The sequence below is a fragment of the Chiloscyllium plagiosum genome, unplaced genomic scaffold (genome assembly GCF_037043375.1).
Source record: "Chiloscyllium plagiosum isolate Xiang-an unplaced genomic scaffold, Cpla_swu_hap1 HiC_scaffold_8, whole genome shotgun sequence".
NCBI classification, from domain to species: domain Eukaryota; kingdom Metazoa; phylum Chordata; class Chondrichthyes; order Orectolobiformes; family Hemiscylliidae; genus Chiloscyllium; species Chiloscyllium plagiosum.
In genome coordinates this window covers 87,291,302-87,313,120 of record NW_028270146.1, presented here as the reverse complement: position 1 = coordinate 87,313,120, position 21,819 = coordinate 87,291,302, and the positions used below count along the sequence as shown (strand labels likewise).

Here is a 21,819-nt window from a genome sequence, read left to right as displayed (position 1 = left end):
ATTCTTGGGATGAAGATGTTAGTTTCGAAGGAAAAGCTGAACACATTGAGATTACACCTGCTGGCATTTAGAACAATGAGAATTGGTTTTATGGAAACCCAGAATTCTTGAGAGGATTTCACATGGTGCATGCTGGGAGGATATTATCGCTTATAGGGCAGTCTGGAACTAGGAGACACAGTTTCGAAATAACTACCATTCAGGACGGAGGTTAAATGTTTTCTCTCCTCTAGAGAGTTGAAATTCCCTTTGTGTGAGAGCAGTGAAGGCTGGGTCATGAAATACAGTCAAAGTTGATTCTTGATTGACACGGGGCTTAAGGTTTTTTGAGGAAAGTTGATGCGCTACCACATTAGATCAACCATGATCTTATCAAATGACAACGGAAGCTTGAAGGGCAGAAGGGCTGACTCATGCTCCTAATGTGTATGTTAGTACCTACATTCGTATTCAAATTACTTTCACAGGAAATATTAGTGTATATTTGGAATGGACAATTCTCGCACAAAATGATGCAATTGAGAACATGTGCCACCAACTGTGGCATTCCAGAAAATCCAGAGATAATGTTGGAATGTTCAGGTTTATTCGTGTGCACTGTTAATGTCGTTATATCATACACAATTTTGACCATCAATTTTATATTGGTTGTTGTGAAGAGTTGGATGGGCCAATGATCAGGAGTGTTGCTGTTTTGGCCTCTGCTTACTTGGGTTTGGAACCAGTCAAGCTTAATGGAAATTGAGCTTCCTCTCCCCGGCAACAATCAGTGTTGTAGATGCAAGATAATAGGCAAGTTCAATTTGCTGCTGCTGCTGCTGGACATAAAGCTTTCCACAATTCAACCTTAATTGCAAATCCCATCCTATGGCAGTGACTTTCATGGGAAATGGAAATGCCAACATTGGTAGCAGACAGAGTGTTCATCTGATGCAAATGATGCACATTGTTGGAAATTAATTTGTAAGACTGGAAATGGCTGTCCTTTCTTGAGTAACCTTCTCTAAATTTCTTTTGGCAGAGTACGCCTATGGTGGTCATCCCTACTCTTTCAGTGGAATATTTGAGATCACTCCAGGAAATGCTACTGAGCTGGGTGAAACATTCAAATTCAAGTAAGGACTCAATGGAGTAAACCTAATGCAGTTCTATACAGACCCAGGTGCACAATGGATCCTTTTTACATGTAATAAGCTGGAATGGACGATATGAAGTTGCTGAGGCAAATAATTCCATCAAGTTATTGAAATTACAAAAATGCTAACAATTTGATAATGTTATATCAAAAGTAAATATTTTAAATCAGTTTCAACCCATGTTTAATGTTCTGATTCCCCCCCCCCCTTGAATATAATTGTATTGTAACATTACCAACGTTTGCAATTTGCATGTGAGTCTGGGAATTTCAGGGCAGTTTTATAATCAGTTTCTGCATCATTACAAATTCTGTAAGAAGTATAACCCTTTAAAAATGAAAGATGGCTTAGATTTTTGTTTTCCTTTGGAGGTAGAAATCAGGTCAGGAAGCTGGAATTATGATTATTTTTCAGGCAGCAAAAACAAAATTTCTCTGCCTTTCCCACCCTGTGCTGTTTTTGTCTGACCTTTGCATAAATTAGAAATGACTTTTCTCAGGTCAGTGTCATCACCGTGATGGTTATAGGAAATGTGCAATACCTTCCACATGCTGTTCTCATGTGCTCCTGCTACAAGACAGGTTTTAGAGCTCAGAATTAGTGGGTAAGCCTGATAAGGAGTCAGGGCTACTTGGAAAGGAAAGTGTTAAATATTTTGGCAACTTAATATGGAGTTAATGGATGGTGCATTGTAATATAGATGTTTTTTAACTGCAGTGATTCATTGTTGAGTTCTGTTTTGAAATGCAGTGTGTGTCAGAATGCCTGGTGGAGATTTCACACTATCATGGTAAAGGCCTCTTCACCAGGATGCATTTTCGCATGCACAGCTGAAGTCACACATGCATTCACAGAAAAGTAACCGCTGCAGTCCATTTGCACAGGCACAGATGGACTTCCGATATAAATGCTAGATGATGCCAGCATGCATGCACATGTTCCACATCAAGAGCCAGTCACGCTGAGATTGGAAGTATTCTTTAAGAACATGCATCAAGAGTAATTCTGATTGAACATGTTGCATGAACGTTTCTGCTTATTATTATTATTGCAATAAATCCACGCACTGGCAAGTCCATTTTGCAATGCAACAGTGATGTTCCCATTATCTCAAAAAGGTGCAGGAACAAGCAGGCCACATGCATTTATGTGAATGGAATAAACCAGATATCCTACTGTCCTGGGCTTCTATTGAAATACTTCTACCAATCATCATGACAAGGGTTGAAATGGCTATTGATTTCAGTGAGACGACACTCAGGGGTTTCCCCTGCTGTGTGATTATATGGGCAGCACCAACATTGTTCCAGGCAGCTGTTATTCCATCACTTTACAGTGATGTGGCATTGCATAACTGTGTTTGTGTGTGTGCACAGCATCAACAACAAACACAGAGCTGCCAGTGAGCAGGTAATTGCTGAGTATGTGCTGTTTGATAGCAAGTTCATCAACACCACCCTTCACTTTGCTGAAATTCTACCACAAGGTCCCACAAGAGCAATGTGACCGATTATCAAGAAATTTGGTTTGTGCCATTGGTTGAGGGATAAAGAAACGTTGACCAGATTATGGGGAGAATTCCTGTATTCTAAAGAATGCAATGAGATATTTTATACTCATTTGAACATACAGCCAAGGTCCTGCATCAATATTTCATCAAAAGATTTACGTACTGCCCTTCACAAACTTGGCATATCCCAAATCACAATACCGTCAATGAAGTACTTTTGAAGTATTGTCAGTGTTGTAATGTTGGAGATGTGGCACCAATTTGCATGATGAAACATCAATTTGCTAGTTGCCTAATAGTCTGATTTAGTGATTGAGAGAAATCCTTTGCAGCAGTTGTTCAATACAGCACTTAACCGTCATCTTAATTATGTGCTGAAATTTCAAAATGGGGCTTCACTCCATAGCCTTTGCATTCACTGATGTGAGTTCTGGTTCAGTTGGTTGCCTCTGAACCTTCAGATTCTCAGACTTCAGCACAAGAGTCGAGACTGACACACTGGGTGAGTGCTGCACTGCCTTTCTGATAACACTTTAAACTGAGGCTGCAGCCACCTGCTTGATTAGATGTAAATGATCCCATCCTGACTTTGAAGAAAAGCAGAGGAGCTATACCAAGTGTCCAGATTAACATTTATTCTCATTCTATGTTATAAAAGAAGATTATCTGATCATTGCCACATCACTGGGAGTTTGCTGTTTGCAAATTGGCTGCTGGATCACTTATACAACAGTAACAGTCTGGTATATTTACAACAGTAACAATGTCATGTTATAGGAGTAACAGTCTCATATATTACAATGTAGCAATCTTGTATATTACAACAGTAATACTCTCATATATTACAACAATACTTGTATATTACAACAGTACAAGCTCGTATATTATAACAGTAACAATTTCATGTTACACGAGTAACAATCTCATATAAGATAGCAATCATGTATATTACAAAAGTTATCGTCTCATATTACAACAGTACAGTCTTGTATATGACAACAGCAACAATTTCATGTTACAACAGTGACAAGCTCATATAGTACAACATAGCAATTTTCTGAAATACAACAGTAAAATCTCATATTAAACTGTACTTGTATATTACAATAGTAATAGTCTTGTGTTATGGCAGCAATAATCTTATATGTAATGCAACAGTAACAATCTTGTGATATGTTATAGTCGTAGCACTTTGACAAATGTTATGAAGATGTGGGTGTACTGTTCCTTTAAGAGGGTTAAAAGCTAGCAGTGACAGCACCAAGTGTTCTCAATAAGATACAATGTAACATGTGCTCCAGCTACTGGGGTAGCTATGGTAGCTGGTTGCTTGGAGACAAAAACAGATTTAAATTAGGCCAATCAGTTTAAATTATACCCCCCAAAAACCAAACTCCAATCAAATTTGAATTTAGTATATTGACTATCTTAAAAGCCAATGAAACAATTTGATGCTTTGGGGGTATAAGACCAGAGAAAATTGAACAGTTGGGAGGAGAACTGCCAAGCCAATGACATCTGCAAACTGCCCAGAGAATAGCTCTCTTAAAGATACCTTTATCAATCAGTAACCTTGAAGCAGAATCTCCAAGAAGAAGAAAAGACAACAGGAATATAGAGAAGAACCGAAAGTTGCCTGGTTTTGAGATAAGAAGTTTTGTTTTGTAAATCTTAATTGGGAGTTTTATCGGACAAGTTTGTCAGGTTAAATTTCCCGCACACACCCCCCTCCGAGGCCAACAGATAATCCAAGGCAAGTCGGTTTTGATATATAGCAGCCCTCATCTGATCCTGCTGCTGAGCCAACAGCTCTAGGGCCAGGGCAGTCCGGTTAGTAATGACCTCTACGACTGCTTGGAGCCTGATAATTCGATTTAGCATATAGATAGGAGTACGATATCCCCATGATCCGTCCTGTGCCCAAGTAGCCGGCCGATAGTATTCAATAATCCGGGCCGGTGGCCACTCATCCCCCCAATCACCGACTTGGATATCCCTTGGCGACCTACGCAGGGAGTCAAAGAGTTGAACTCCCAAATCATCGCCTTCCTCCCGGGGTAATAGGAAGAACGCAGGTCGTATTAGACCCAGGAAGCATACCCCAGCCCATCCCATGGGCAGTTTGGAGTATGCCTGATTACCGCATATCCAAAATAGGCCATCTGGAGCAGGCCCTCCCTGCCTCACAACGTCATCCCACAACTCCTTTACCCCAGGGACGCCCTCATAAGGACCAGGACCACTGCAATTCCAGTATTCGGATTGTTGACCCCGTGGCAGAGTCTGGACAGGATTATTCCAGCATTGATTCCCCTGACAACCACCGCTCCACACTCTTTTCATGCCATCGGAAGGGTCAGCACTGAGCTCGTAAGAGGAGGAATCAGAACGTAACCGAATGCAATTTTGATGATCTTGGTTTGCAATGTACCAAGCAATATTCTCAGGCCACCATACTCGCGTGGTTGCATCCAATATATTCTGACAGGGGCTAATCCCTACCTTCACGGTCCCCTTGCCTTCAATACAGAACTGGCCCTCAGGGCTGTTTGTCAGTCTCCACCCCTGGCTTTTTCTGTCGTTGTCACGAGTCCAAGTGGTTTGCAGCAATTCCCCTATGTCTAAGCTTTGACCAGTCCACGGCCATTGTTCCGACATATGCGGCCCCCCACAGACCCAGCAATTGCTAACATTTAAAACAGTGGCTATTCTAGAGGTGAGATCAATAAACAGGTTTTGTGTAACATCAGGGAGTTTAATCTGTCCTTCTACCTCTTCGTATACAGATGGCACTTTAGGGAGCACGACCGTTCCCTGTCGGTCTTGCTCTTTCCCCAACCCCCGATCAGGGATCTGTATCTTGGTCTCCTTGACTCTGTCAACCTGCTCCCTGAGCAACACGGAGGATAGGTCCCGCCTCCCAGTTTTGCTAATACACACCCAGCGGTCATTTATAGGGCATCCATGGATTTTGCCACCGTATCCTTTATTATATACCTGATAATAGGGTCTCCCATCCTCCCAACATTCATGGCGTGCACTCACATCGTAACACCTATCGTCCACATAGGAATGGGACACAAATGATCCCGAATAGATTCGAATCCCAAGTCTTACTGTAGTTCGACATTTGTCACATCTCCCCTCACCCTCCCCCACATACAGGAGTAAACTGATCAATATCCCCACCAATACAGTCCAAGTAGAGTTCATTATTGCTGTCTTTTCAGTTTTACCGACAACGGCTTGTCCCCTTGTTCGCATGTCCAGGTGCTTTCTTCTTCAGGCGGAACGGGCCCCTTTATCCTTGATGCGTGGACCCACCCTTTTTCTTTCGTTCGAACAGCTGCCTCAGTTGTTAACAGAACCAGGAACGGTCCTTCCCACCGCGGCTGGAGCTTTTCGGCCTTCCAGGTCTTAACAAGTATCCAATCTCCGGGCTCCACCTTATGCAGGAGGAAGTCGAGCGGCGGAGTCTGAGCCAGGAGACCTTTCCTTCGGAGTTCTGCAAAAGAACGGGATAAGGCCAGTAAATAGGTTCGGATAAATACATCCGCCCCTTGTAGAGTGGGACATCCATCAACCTTACTCCAATACGATAATCCGAAGAGCATTTCATAGGGGGAAACCCCGACATCTCGGCGAGGTGCCGTACGTATCCTCATTAGGGCAATGGGCAGGCACTTTGGCCAGGGTAACTTAGTTTCTAACATCAGCTTAGTCAATTGGGTCTTGAGCGTGCCATTCATTCTCTCAACTCGACCCGAACTCTGAGGATGCCAGGGTGTGTGGAATTTCCATTGGATGCCCAGGGCATTACAGATCAAATGGTGTAGCTTAGAAATAAAATGCGTCCCGCAATCGGAGTCAATAGATTCCATTATGCCATATCTCGGGATTATGTTCTCTAACAACAGTCGGGCCACGGTTGGTGCATCGTCTTTGGCAGTTGGGAAAGCCTCTACCCAGTGAGTGAAATGGTCTACTATTACTAGCAGATATTTCCATCTCTGTACTGGGGGTAATTCTGTAAAGTCAACTTGGATCCTCTGAAATGGCCTAATCGCTAGGGGCTGACCACCAGCTGGCATAGAACGCATGGTTTTCTGATTAATACGCCGGCAAGTGGGGCATCCGACTACCTCTTGTTGGGCTAATGTGTATATCCCCCTGCATACATAGTCTCTCAGGATTGTGTCACACATGGCTTGCACCCCCCAGTGGGTCTGATGGTGTAATCGGTGCAGAATACCCCGGGTGATCTGTTTGTTCAGTACTTGTCTCCCATCAGGAACCGTCCACTTCCCGTTAGTATCTAGCCGGGCACCAAATTGATCCATTTTATCAATCTCCCCCTGGGTGAAGACGGGTTGTTTAGCGAGGCCCTCCCTCAACGGTATTAACGTTAACAATTGGACGGATTTTTCGACCGCTGCCCGCTTGGCTTCCTCGTCTGCCAGCCGGTTTCCCACCGCTTCCGGTGTCGACCCCTTCTGGTGACCGGGTACATGGACTACTGCAAGTTCCGTAGGTAACGCCAGGGCTTCCAACGTTAGGCTGATCATTTGTTCGTGAGCTAATTCCTTTCCCCGGGAAGTTATCAATCCTCGCTCTTTCCAGATTTTCCCGAAAGTATGAACGACTCCGTATGCATACTTTGAGTCAGTATATATGGTCCCCACTTTCCCTTCCAACAGCTTCAGGGCCCTCTGGAGGGCGTACAACTCACAGGATTGGGCTGACCACTTCCCGGGCAGTCGTCCAGACTCAATCGTCCGTTTCGTTGCACCATCTATAACAGCATAGCCACTGTATCGTACTCCACTGATGCACCGGGAGGACCCGTCGATATACAGTTCCTGTCCCTCACCCAGCGGGGCTTCTTGCAGGTCCTCTCGGCTTTTGGTCTGCAAGTCCACAAATTCCACACAATCATGCTCCTGTTCCCCGTCTGCAGGACGTCCGTACAGAAACTGGGCTGGGTTGCAACTGAGATCTTTTGCAAAATTGAGATCGTTCCCGGTCATCAAAATCGTCTCATACTTTAGGATGCGAGAGTCTGTTAACCAGCGGTGAGCCTTCTGAGCCAGTATGGCACTAACCGAATGTGGGGAGTATACTGTGATCCTTCCTCCAAAGGTAAGTTTCCGGGCCTCTTCTACTAACATTGCCGTAGCTGCCACTGCCTGTATACAGGTCGGCCATCCACGTGACACAGGGTCTAACATTTTTGACAAAAATGCAACCGGCTGACGTTTCCCTGCCCGCAGCTGAGTGAGCACACCCTGGGCAATTCCGCCGGCGCTATTAACATATAACTGGAACGGTTCCTTCAGGGTGGGTAAAGCCAATACCGGAGCTCGAATCAGTTTATTTTTAATAATATTAAATCGCTGCTCCTCCTCATCTGACCAGTCCACCTTTTGTCCTTCTTGTCCCAGTTTGTCGTACAAAAATTTTACTAAAGTGGTGTAACTTTCAATCCATATCCGGCAATACCCTACTAGTCCCAGGAATTGTCTGACTTCCTTCTTCGTCCTGGGCATTGGCATACCCGTAATTCCTGATATTCGTTCTGGCGTGATACGGCGGTGCCCCTTACTGACTTGATGGCCCAGATATCTTACTTCTCGCCCCACAAACTGGAGTTTTGTCCTGGAGACGCGTAGACCCTGTTTCCCCAGGAAGTTCAACAGGGCAACGGTGTCTGCTCGTACCTCCTCTTCTCTTGGTCCTGAGAGTAAGAGATCATCGACATATTGGAGCAATTGATTCTCCGCGTTACACTGAAATCCTTCTAAGATCTGCTCCAGTATTTGTCCAAACAAATTGGGTGACTCCGTGAATCCCTGCGGCAAGACCGTCCATCTTAACTGTCGCTTTCGTCCTGTGAAGGGATTCTCCCATTCAAAGGCAAAAAGGTTCCGACTTTCTTCGTCAAGGGGGCAACTCCAAAAGGCATCCTTCAGATCTATTACGCTGAACCATTCATGTTCGGGGGGAATTTTACTCATTAACGTGTAGGGATTAGGTACCACCGGGTATCTAGCCTGGACTACTTCATTCAACCCCCGCAGGTCTTGCACCAGCCTATATGTCCCGTCCGGCTTCCTCACAGGGAGTATTGGAGTATTGAAAGGGGACATGCATTCCTCCAGTAGTCCATCTGTGATTAATCTTTCTATCACAGGTTGTAACCCCTCCCGTCCTTCCATAGCAATCGGGTATTGTTTCCTTCTTACCGGGCCTCTTCCTGGTAACATGGTGATTTGGAGAGGTTTGATGTTTAGACCCCCTCTGTTCCCCTCTCGGTACCAAACTTCCGGGTCTATTTGTTGATCATCATCTTCGGTGAGGGCGAACAACCTTACCACCATTTCCCCGTTACTTGGCACCGTTCCGATCCCTAGTTTGACCTGCAAGTCTCTTCCTAACAAATTAAATCCCGCCGATGGCAGTAGAAGGAGGTCTCGTTTAGTAGTTCTGTTTTCATATCCAATTTCCACGTCCTCTACCACTGGGACTTGTAATTTCTGTCCTCCAATTCCAGATACCCCCATAACTTTTCCTCCTGCTCGGGTGCCGGGGGGTATTTGGATTATACTTGATCTTTCGGCTCCCGAGTCCACCATAAATGTGATCTCCGATCCTTGGGGCCCTACTTTCAAGTTTACCAGGGGTTCCTGTCGATAGTCCTTTTGCCCCAAGGGTAGGAACCCCCGACCTCCCTAATCTTCCTCCATCAGGGCGTACGACCTCACCTCCCGCTTGTAGCGGGAGCACTCCCGTTTAAAATGTCCCTCTTCATTACAATAGTAACATCTGAGTGTCCTCTTCGTTTCCCTGTCGCGGTCTCGCGTTCCTCCACTCTTCCTTTGTTCCGGCCATGGTTCTCTTTTCCTCTGCTCTTGCCACGACTCTCCCCTTTCCTGTTTCTGCCACGGCTCTCCCTTTTCCTTTCTTCCAGCTGTCATTTGTTGCACTGTTTGCATCATTATCTTTGTCGCCTTCCTTTGCTTCTCATCGTCCCTTCTCACAAACACCTTTTGCGCCTCTCGTAGTAATTCACTTAAAGATTTACTATCCTAATCATCCATTTTCTCTAACTTCTTTCGTATGTCCGGCCAGGCCTTTGATACAAACTCTACCCGTATGAGTTGTTGCCCCACGTCCGTCTCAGGGTCCACCCCAGCAAACTGCTGCACATTCTTCCTAATCCTGTCTAGGAAGTCCGTAGGGGTTTCCTCCGGGTTTTGATGATTACCAAAGGCCTTGGTAAAATTGTGCCCCTTTGGGGCTGCGTGTCTTATTCCTTTTATCCAATATTCCCGCATGTCTCTCATGTTGCGCCGTCCTCCCTCCGTGTTCTTATCCCACTCGGGGTCGGTGAGGGGAAACTTCTGCTCCCCTCCTTCTCCCCCCTCTCTCTCCCAGACCAAGAGCGCAGCTTGTCGTATCATCTGACGCTCCTGGCTAGAGAACAATGTTTTCATGATGGAACACATCTCTTCCCACGTGTAAGTATTCGGACCCAGGAACTGATCCAATTGTTCAGCAAGTCCCATGGGGTCCTCTAGTAGACCCTTCATCTCCCTCCTGAAATTCCGTACTTCAGTACTCGTCAAGGGAACGTTCACATATCCCGTCCTTCCTTCCTCGCCCCCCATGGGCACTTCCCGGAGTGGATTCATTCTTGCAATCGAGACAGGGTTTTGTCTGTGACCCTTTTCAGCTTGAGATCTGGTCTGTACCCCTGAGGTAGTTTGTGATTCCTCCCCATCTTCTTCCCCTTCCCCTGAATCGTCGTCACCCGAAGGAACATTCTGTGGGGCAGACGGGGTCACGTAGGGCGGCGGTAAGTGATCTAAAGGGTCCCATTCTTTCTGCCCTTTCGAGTCTTTATTAGTTACCTGCATTTGACAAGATATCGTAACCGGCAGCCAACAAAGGGCATAATCACTTTCTTCCAGATTAACATCAGGTTTTGAATTGACATATAAAATGAGGGCTTGCCGGACCCAGTCTTCGTCAGTACCGAATCTAGGCCACCACACTGAGTCGCCCTGAATAGGTTTCTGGGACCACTTTTGACAGTATTTTACCATCTTCCTTTTAGATTTTCCCTTTCTTCCAGCCTGATCCCAATTATTTAGCATTCTCCCTAACGGACTATCGTCAGGTACCCCGGGGTATGTGTCATTGTCCCTGTTTAAGCCTACCTTTCCCTTAATCACCTTAGATCCCTTATTTCCCATTTCCGAGGACTTCGTATTTTTCCCGTGATAATCTATCACAATGTAGCCAATTCCCGGACCTTCAGTCCCGTGATCGCCCAGGTTCCTTTGCAGGCACCCGCGGTCTTTGGATTCCTGTGTCCTACGTCTCTGTGACACAAATCACAGGCACCCCGTAGGTACACGTTCCTCCTCAAACACGGTCTCTGCAAAATCCCTCACAGGCGAGCCCCGGTCTCCAGATTCCTGAGTCCCACGTCTCTGTAGAAAAAAAAATCCACAGGCACCCCGTAGGTACCCAGTCCTCCGGAAACACGGTCCCCGCAAGTTTTGTCTTACCTGGGTTCGGTGCACCGAAATTACTCGATTGTTAACCGTCCCCACTGCCTCGGGTACACCCCTCTTTTGTTTTCCTGAGCCTCCCGGATATCACTCGCTCAAGCCGCGCGGGGCGACAAGCAAGGAATCAGGGACTGCTAAACTCAGCAGGGTGCACCTTCTCCGATATCCTTCCTCAACTCCCCTTGCGGCCGGAGTGTTGATCCCGGATGACGAGCCCCCAAGTTGTTAGAAACGAAAATCGCTTCTCAATAATCGCTCTAGACAAATTCAGGAAAACAAAGTTTTATTAACAAGTCAAGTCTGCAGAGTCGGGCACCCTTAAAGAAAAGGCGCGCTGAGGCTTACAAAGTCTCCATTATTTATAGGACAAGTCCCTCCTCTCCTTGGCTCCAACAAGCCATGAGGTTCACATTCTTAAAAACATCATTATTTTTATCACAAAGTCTGCAACAAAAGGCTCCAGAGTCTCCAAAGTTTGTTGTTTTTCTCACCCTGTAGTCTTATCAGTCAAAAGCTTTAATCTTGAAACAGATGTCTCAAGTCGTACTCCCATCCTGGAGTCTTATCAGCGAAGGACTCATCCTTCTCTGCTGTGTGAATGGCTTCATTAATCAAGAGCCTGCATGCTTTTACTATAGCTCACAAATTGTCAGCATTCTGCACAATTTAAACTACTCTACTTTTGAGTATATAAAATGGTTGTTAGAAAAGAAACAAAGGTTTTGTCTTTTATTATAGATCAGTCTGTGGTCCAGGCACATCTTAAAGTTTAAACCGAAATTACCTCTTACACCTGATAGTCTGATTTAGTGATTGAGAGAAATCCTTTGCAGCAGTTGTTCAATACAGCACTTAACCGTCATCTTAATTATGTGCTGAAATTTCAAAATGGGGCTTCACTCCATAGCCTTTGCATTCACTGATGTGAGTTCTGGTTCAGTTGGTTGCCTCTGAACCTTCAGATTCTCAGACTTCAGCACAAGAGTCGAGACTGACACACTGGGTGAGTGCTGCACTGCCTTTCTGATAACACTTTAAACTGAGGCTGCAGCCACCTGCTTGATTAGATGTAAATGATCCCATCCTGACTTTGAAGAAAAGCAGAGGAGCTATACCAAGTGTCCAGATTAACATTTATTCTCATTCTATGTTATAAAAGAAGATTATCTGATCATTGCCACATCACTGGGAGTTTGCTGTTTGCAAATTGGCTGCTGGATCACTTATACAACAGTAACAGTCTGGTATATTTACAACAGTAACAATGTCATGTTATAGGAGTAACAGTCTCATATATTACAATGTAGCAATCTTGTATATTACAACAGTAATACTCTCATATATTACAACAATACTTGTATATTACAACAGTACAAGCTCGTATATTATAACAGTAACAATTTCATGTTACACGAGTAACAATCTCATATAAGATAGCAATCATGTATATTACAAAAGTTATCGTCTCATATTACAACAGTACAGTCTTGTATATGACAACAGCAACAATTTCATGTGACAACAGTAACAAGCTCATATAGTACAACATAGCAATTTTCTGAAATACAACAGTAAAATCTCACATTAAACTGTACTTGTATATTACAATAGTAATAGTCTTGTGTTATGGCAGCAATAATCTTATATGTAATGCAACAGTAACAATCTTGTGATATGTTATAGTCGTAGCACTTTGACAAATGTTATGAAGATGTGGGTGTACTGTTCCTTTAAGAGGGTTAAAAGCTAGCAGTGACAGCACCAAGTGTTCTCAATAAGATACAATGTAACATGTGCTCCAGCTACTGGGGTAGCTATGGTAGCTGGTTGCTTGGAGACAAAAACAGATTTAAATTAGGCCAATCAGTTTAAATTATACCCCCCAAAAACCAAACTCCAATCAAATTTGAATTTAGTATATTGACTATCTTAAAAGCCAATGAAACAATTTGATGCTTTGGGGGTATAAGACCAGAGAAAATTGAACAGTTGGGAGGAGAACTGCCAAGCCAATGACATCTGCAAACTGCCCAGAGAATAGCTCTCTTAAAGATACCTTTATCAATCAGTAACCTGTGAAGCAGAATCTCCAAGAAGAAGAAAAGACAACAGGAATATAGAGAAGAACCGAAAGTTGCCTGGTTTTGAGATAAGAAGTTTTGTTTTGTAAATCTTAATTGGGAGTTTTATCGGACAAGTATTATAGAAGGGAAGGTAAGAGATAAGTTAGAGGAAGAAATGGTAAATAGTTGTTGTTAATCATTCTCTTTATACTTTAAGAAACAAAGTTATTAATTTTTACTTTAAATACTCTTGAATTTTTACAGATTACTGCATGGGATAAATCTTTTCTGTGTTGTTGGTTTAAATTAAGCAGGAGAGTTTACCCCGTGTTGTAACACAAACTTATTATTGGCTGTAAATTGTTTTGAAACATGGTCCTGAAAAATACTATATAAACGTAAGACTTTCATTTTGCTTCTCGATATATTTAATTGCCATTTATATAACTTCAGTTTCCAAACCTGTTTGCTAGTAAGTGTTGAGCTCAGAATCTAAAAGCAAACTGCTCCTGATTGTATTTACATTAACAGGAATTTTATTCCCCAAGGGACACTCATCTCAGCCTTACACTTAGCTCAATTGTTGTACACAGCACATTTTCAAAACTTGTCCTGCCCCATCATCAGAAAATGAAACAACCTGACACATATTCAGAGTTAAATACTCTGCTCTGTATGATTTAGTTTCAAATTGTTTCATGGAAGTGAACATGCATCACACATTCCACTTGAATTTCCAACAAAACATTTATTGAGAAAATCCAGGAGCATAAAAATTTATTTTATGAAAAGTTTAACATAGCAGCAGAAACCTTCCAGTTATTCCTTTATGCACGTGGACCCGACTCACTGATTAACGTCATCAAAGCTCCAAATCATAGAATGCCTACAGTGTGGAAGCAAGCCATTCAGCCCATCGAATCCCACTGACACTCCAAAGAGTATCCCTCCCAGACCCACCCCATCCCTGTAACCCTGCATTTCCCATGGTCAATCCACCTAACCTGAATATCTTTGGACAGTGGGAGGAAACCAGAGCACCCAAAGAAAACCCACAAGGACAAAGGGAGCATATGCAAACTCGACACAGACTGTCACCCGACGGGACAATTGAACCCGGGTCCCTGGCATGATGAGGCAACAGTGCTAATCACTGGGCCACCGTGCCTCTCACATTATGATAGATGCTCAAAAAATGAACTTTAGCATTAATTGCAAAAGCATTTTTATCAATGAAATAAATTAAACCAGCCAGGTCATTCACTATTTCTATATGGTGCACTCAACTCATCGATCTACACCTCACTCAAGCATTTCGGATGGAATTTTCAGCAGCCCCTAAGTGACAAGGGAAATGACAAGTCAGGTGGAAAAATATGGTAAGATCATCCACGGCGAGATTCTCGATGTCGAGAAAATAATGACCCATTCTGCAACCACGCTTTGAACAGTGGGAAGAGAATCTCGCTGAGCAGTGCATGCATTAGCATGTCTTTAGTACCTAACCGTGCCTCACCGATATGCAATTTGCTATTCTCCCATGGATAGAAATTAGACAGCGATGATCCCCAATGTGAAGGTCAGAGCAGGTAATCCTGGTGTCTCCAACTTGACACTTGCGCCTCTGGACCTCCACCTTGGCAAGGAGTCACCAACACCTGAGGGCACAGTCCACAAGTTGGTGACCACTCAAGCCCTCCCATCCTTAGAGGTTGGCATTGGACATGTACCAGTCCCTTTGCATCCTCTTGGCAAATGTCCGGCCCGCTTATGATACAGATCTTCATTTCACTGCTGCACTTTGGACCATACCTTTCACTGTAATGCTGCTGCAACAGGACATTTCGAAAACAGACAAGCACCAGTTTCATGGGTTACACCAAGACACAGCTGTGGACCCTGCACTGTCTCTTAGCATTCACTTTGTGCTCACTTGGATGCTCACAGTCTCACCTTGCCTTGTCTTTTTCTCATTCAGAATATAAAGGCTCACAGTAGCTCTACTTTATAAACACTCAAACTTTACCAGCATGATCCCATGGAAGGATGTAATTTTAAAGATCCAATATATTAACATTTCCTGTACTTACAAATAGCTATTTTATATTGGTCCTGCATTGGTTCCAACTTACGTGCAATTTGACTTGTGAACAGGCTGAAGATCAGAATCTGTTTGCAACCTGGGGGAGTGTTTATCTCTTGCTTTTAGCGCAGACACAAAGTTTGTTGTGGTTGTCAGCAGTCATCCATCAATGCAGATGAACATGTTGCTGTTTGGTACCATGTTATTTCAATCTCCCACCTACACCATGTGCCAGCAGTGTTAGCAGCAAACACACTGCGTATAACTTGTTAAATGTGAATGCTACACATCTGCAATTCATGCACTAGGACACCCAGATCTCTCTACTCCTCATATGTAATTTATTTAGTTACTTAAATGTAATCAATCTCTTGCTATCTCATTCAGAATATAAAGGCTCACAGTAGCTCTACTTTATAAACACTCTTATAAGTCTCTTATGATGAGACTTACTGCATATGCTTCATCCAAATGGCTAGGTCTCAAAGTTTAAGCGATGTTGCTCTCAGTCAAATCAAAGGAGGCAGCCTTCAGCCAAGAAGTACAGAGCAGTCAGTCAAGTGTCTGTTATTATTTCAGGGTCTTGTACACAGTTAGCAGATATTTGGGCAGTCAGGATTAAGGGTTCCATATCATACATGGAGTGGGCTTCAGACAGACTTGCAGGTCCTGTTTGACCAGTTTGGGGATTTTATAGTAGGTTAGTCAGGGAGCTGCACAGAAATCAGTCTGACTGTCCATCAAAATCAGTTAGGGAACTGGACCACAATCATCTTGCAGGGTCAACTTAATAAGGGAGACAATGCTGTAATCGGGAAATTAGGGAAGTCATTTATGGGGATTGGAGTCAACATGCTGGGATACAGAGCAGGGAGAGCTGTGAAGGGGATAAATTCAACATATTAGTACGGGAGATAATAGTGCTTTGGAGAATCTGAGTAACTTTCTGGGTAATCCAAGATGGAGGACAGCAAAAACTTCTGGCTGTAACAGCTGCTCCTTTTTTGAGGTATTTTAGGTGCTGGAGGTGATTTCCTCAAATTCCGGGAGCAGCAATCACTGTTTTATATGCTGTTGCATTGGTTTGGGACTTTGGAAAAAAAAAGTCAAAACAACAACAGTTTTAAAAGGGAGAAGAACAGACAAAGGAAGCACATGGTGAGGTCATTGCAGGAGAGAGAGAGAGAGAGAACCTGCAGTTACTGCCTTTGCTGTTTGAATTCATGTATCATTGGACATCGGAGTGCATCTGGGAAAATTAACAAGCAGTGAAATTCACAACAGATCTTGGAGGAACTGTTGGGCGAAGTTCACAGCACAGAATCAGATAAGTTAATTGTTGTTTTAAGTGTGGCCTACAGAGAATCTGCAGTAGTGAATAGGGAGGGTTCTTTCTTGATTATATGTTTTTGGAGATATGTTTCTTGATTAAACTTAAAATATAAGCCAAAACTGTTAACTTAACCTGGGGCAGTGTTTGAAGATGAATAAGACGGTGTTAATTTTTGGGTCTGTAGATTGTGAAGGAGCAATGATGGCCTTTTCTAGAGTGATATATACTTCTTGTCAGATGTGGAAGTTTAAAGAGCATTTAAGGGTTACTGCGGATTATATCTGCCATAAATACTGTTGGCTGCGATTCTTATCAGATCAAATGGATCGGTCGGAGAGAAAGTTAGAAGCAATGAGGAATTTGCAACAGCAACAGTATGTGATGGATGGCAGCTTTAGGAAGAGGGGAATTTCTCAGACACAGTCACATAGATGGATTAACTCCAGGCAGCTAGTGCAGGAGTCTTCTGTGGTTATACCCATTTCAAACAGGTATGCTGTTTTGGAAAATGTAGGGAGTGATGGATTCTCAGGGGAACGTAGCATGAACAGCCAAGTTTCTGGTGTTGAGACTGGCTTTAATGCAACGAGGGGTATGTCGGCTTCCAAGAGATCAGTTGTGTTCGGGCATTCTCTAGTCCAAGTTACAGACAAATGTTTCTGTGGCCAGCAGCGAAAAAGCAGGATGGTGTGTTGCTTCCCTGGTGCCAGGATCAAGGATGTCTCAGAGAGGGTGCAGAATGTTTTCACAGGGGAGAGGGCCCAGCAAGAGGTCATTGTCTACATTGGAACCAACAACATAGGAAGGGAAAAGATTGAGATTCTGAAGGGAGATTACAGGAAGTTAGGCAGAAGTTTAAAAAGGAGGTCCTGGAGAGTAGTAATATCAGGATGTTGAAGAAAACTCTCGAGACTCAGATCTTGAGAACTGATTAGTTTATTACACGATATATCATGGGGAATTCACCGTCCTAACTGTGGCTCGGTGTTACTATGAAGTACATAGAATACTACAGGATTATATAGAGAAAGCAGGTAGGAGCTGATCATTAATTACACAGTTTGGCATGCTTACAAGTTGGTACTAAATTAGAGGTTAGTTATTAAGGTAAAATTAAAGCACTATTATGCATTCCACAAGTGGACAAAACAAGTGGTATCACCATTTGTTCTAGTTACACAGATTGCCAACACTAAGCAGAGATGTCCCTAATGAGCTGAATGACGTGAAGTGGCAATAACTCGTGAAGGAAGTGGGACTAATTGACAAGTCTATGTCAGCTTGACTGGTTCTACAGCCTGCACTGATCATTCATCAAAGGGAGGTGACAATATCTTGACACCTCAGGAAGATAAGGCCTACCTTTCACATTACCTCATAGTAAGGAATGCGCAGCCAGCAAAGTTCTGGGAATACAAGATGGTTTCTCAGCTGGATTAGGAAAATGGCTTCCAGGCAAACCATGTTAACTTTTCCTTAAAAATCCCTCCTTTTTCTTTTCATAATCAGAAAAGCAGGTCCAGGGCTTTAACAAAAGGGAGAATGTATCCCGAACCTGAGGGGGTTGTCCGGAGGGGGAGGTTCTGTGTCAGATGGGTAACCCTCGGACTCTGAGTTGATAACCTCCTCAAATCCAGGACTTGAGGGCCTAGGGCTGAGAGGCTTAGTGGTGACTTGAGGGCTCATCGGGAAGGTAACCTTAACTAATTGGGCTGTAGGCAGGGTAGAGGGTGGAAATAATGAGCTGCAGCGTGCACAGCACTGTTTGAGAAAAACAATCAGGAGAGTGATGACCACTAGGGCAATAACCTGCACTGTGAAACCCTGAACAATGGCAAACCCCAAAGACCCAAACCACCTGCCCATCCAGGTCCAAAGATCCCAATGTGAGTTGGCAGTATGAAGCCTAGTGGCCGCCTCTCGAATGTGGTCAGCAGGATTGGTGATATTTTCACTGGCATCAGGGATATAGGTGCAACAGGCAGAGCCAATGAGGGCACATGTGCCCCCCTTCTCAGCCAAAAGGTAGTCTAATGCCATCTGGTTCTGGGAGGCAACCGTGCGAAGGACAACCGTCTCCACATTCATCTCTTTAAAGGCTAAGGCTGTGTCATTGGCCACCTTTTCTAGGAGGGATGCCAGGTGCCTGGCTTGGATGGTCAGCCGGGCGGTCCCGTAGAAAGGGGTGGATACAGCTAGGAACTGCTCAAATGCGGATAAAGCTCTTTTGGAGCAAGTCCTGAGCTGCTCGAATGGGGATGAATAGAAATGGTAGATGAAGGGGACTACATACCCAACATAGCAGCTACCAATCCAGGAGACTGGTAGCCAAGGGTAGGCCTTATGGCCACAAATGAAATAGGTGCCATTATAGGTACCTAGACAGTCCATCTGGGTGCCAGTCCAAAAGGTCCTAAAAATGATGTTACCCGAAGTCTTATTGGGGGTCTTAAGGTTGAGTATACTGCCTCTTAAAAGAGCAGGAAATAGTTGCAACTGCTGTATCCGGCAACCCTATTTGTTTTAGGAGTCGCTCTTAAAACAAATAGTTCCCAGGGGTGTACCTAGCCCCATGGTGTTCATAAGGGCCAGGGCAGGGGGTGTACGCAAAAGGTTGTAATGGGGCTGGAACCAGCCTTTGTACTTGTCCAAAGTATAACCCACTGATTTCCAGTGAGGACAACTATTATCTGTCTGGGCAAGGCCCAATCTCTCGAACCCACTGGGAAGCCGCATCATGGCCATCTCAGAGGACTGATTCCCGTTCCGACCACCATTCAGCGGTGTCAGATTCGTTGAATGGGATAGGTCGGAGGGGGATTCCCCCTTGAGAATGAATGGGAATGTGAGCACATACCCAGCAGCGGGAACGGTTAATCTCTTTCGCATAGGTATAAGTCATGTGCAGGAAGGTGTTAGTATGTAACTCGCGAATGATAAAATGCAGTGCTCTGTTCCTTTGATCCCATTCAAACCCCACCAGGGGGTATAGAGCTAGGAGGGACGCAGAGAAGAGGCATTCTGGATTAGTGGTGCTGGAAGAGCACAGCAGTTCAGGCAGCATCCGAGGAGCAGGAAAATCGACGTTTCGGGCAAAAGCCCTTCATCAGGAATACAGGTAGAGAGCCTGAAGGGTGGAGAGATTATTTCGGATGCTGCCTGAACTACTGTGCTCTTCCAGCACCATTAATCCAGAATCTGGTTTCCAGCATCTGCAGTCATTGTTTTTACCACAGAGAAGAGGCAGGTAGTCACTCCCCAGATGGCACAGCTGGCGGGCATGCTGGTACTTCCGGTGTCTGTTGTTCAGGGGTTTTCTGGTCAGGTTGTTCGGGCGAAGGCGCTCTTTTGCAACGGGTGGTGTGTGCCCACTCAGGTACTCCTTCAACCTTGACAGCCGTTCAGGTCACCAGGAGGACGAGGTATGGGCCTTTCCACCTCAGAGAAAGAGAATTCTTTTCAATGGATTTTATCATCACATTTTCCCCTGGGTGGAACGGATGCATGGAGCCATTACCCAGTGCAGGAAGGACCTCCTTGGCCAACACATGGTTGTGGGTGATGACCTGGCACGATGACTTGGCATAGTCCAGAAGGGACTCATGAGTCAGAAGCAGTGCCACATCTGCGGGAAGTTTGGGGGGTCGGAGCCCCGTGGGCATCGGGTGGCCCATGAGTACCTCAAAGGGAGTTAGTCCCATAGTTCGATTAACTTGGCCCCGGAGAGTATACAGGGCTAGTGGCAATGCCTCTGGCCAGGGCAGAACTGTATCCTGGGTGACCTTGGTTAAAGTAATTTTAAGAATGCCATTCATCCGTTCCACCATCCCCGAGGACTGGGGCTGATACGGAATGTGGTGTTTCCATGTAATAATTTTATTAACTCCTTTTGTAACCTCAGCAGTAAAATGCGTCCATCTGTCACTGTTAACACCATTCGGGACACCAAACCAAGGAATCACATCCTTCATGAGACACTTAACCACTGTTCTGGGGAAAGCTTCCACCCATTTGGAAAACATATCCACTATGACCAGCAGGTATTTAAAACCCTGTTTGGTTTGGCATATGGGCAAAATCAATCTGCAAATGATGAAGGGATCCATTGGGGACAGGCAAGTGATCAGACTTGGCCAGTGGTTTAGCATTATTATTCTGTAGGCAGATCATGCAGCGGGAAACTAGCGCTTGTGCTGCAGCAGCGAAGCCGGGAGCATACCAGCTTTGTCTTACTGCATGGATCATTCCCCGTCTTCCTGTGTGACCAACTCCATGGGCAGCCAGTGCCAAAACATGCAGGTGTGATCGGGGGCAGACGATTCTACCATCCGGGTGTTGTACTGGTCCTAAGCTGCCTGAGTCCTTAGCACCTATACGTGCCCATCTATCTTTCTCAGCCCAATGGGCGTGCCGCTGAACGGCCACTATCCCATTTGCCGCTAGGTCTAAAGCGTCTTTTGACTTGCCCATTTTGAGAGCTTGTGAAATATATACAGTGTGGGTTAAAGCTGCTCGTTTGGCAGCTTCTGGATCAGTGGTGCTGGAAGAGCACAGCAATTCAGGCAGCATCCGACGAGCAGCAAAATCAACGTTTCGGGCAAAAGCCCTTCATCAGGAATAAAGGCAGAGAGCCTGAAGCGTGGAGAGATAAGCTAGAGGAGGGTGGGGTTGGGGAGAAAGTAGCATAGAATACAATAGGTGAGTGGGGGAGGAGATGAAGGTGATAGGTCAGGGAGGAGAGGGTGGAGTGGATAGGTGGAAAAGGAGCTAGGCAGGTCGGACAAGTCCGGACAAGTCAAGGGGACAGTGCGGAGCTGAAAGTTTGAAACTAGGATGAGGAGGGGGAAGGGAAAATGAGGAAGCTGTTGAAGTCCACATTGATGCCCTGGGGTTGAAGTGTTCCGAGGCGGAAGATGAGGCGTTCTTCCTCCAAGCGTCTTGTGGTGAGGGAGTGGCGGTGAAGGAGGCCCAGGACCTCCATGTCCTCGGCAGAGTGGGAGGGGGAGTTGAAATGTTGGGCCACGGGGCGGTATGGTTGATTGGTGCGAGTGTGTCGGAGGTGTTCCCTAAAGCGCTCTGCTGGAGGCGCCCAGTCTCCCCAATGTAGAGGAGACCGCA

The 21,819-nt window shown here is 44.9% G+C and overlaps 1 protein-coding gene across 1 annotated transcript in view; it reads left to right on the top strand.

Annotated features, from left to right (window-relative positions):
- Nucleotides 1-21,819, top strand: part of LOC122553793 (deubiquitinase DESI2) — a 249,902-nt gene that overhangs the window by 182,110 nt on the left and 45,973 nt on the right. The window contains exon 3 of the mRNA XM_043698127.2: nucleotides 1,022-1,115. Coding sequence (XP_043554062.1) covers nucleotides 1,022-1,115 — 94 coding nt within the window. The remainder of the gene's footprint in view (nucleotides 1-1,021; nucleotides 1,116-21,819) is intronic.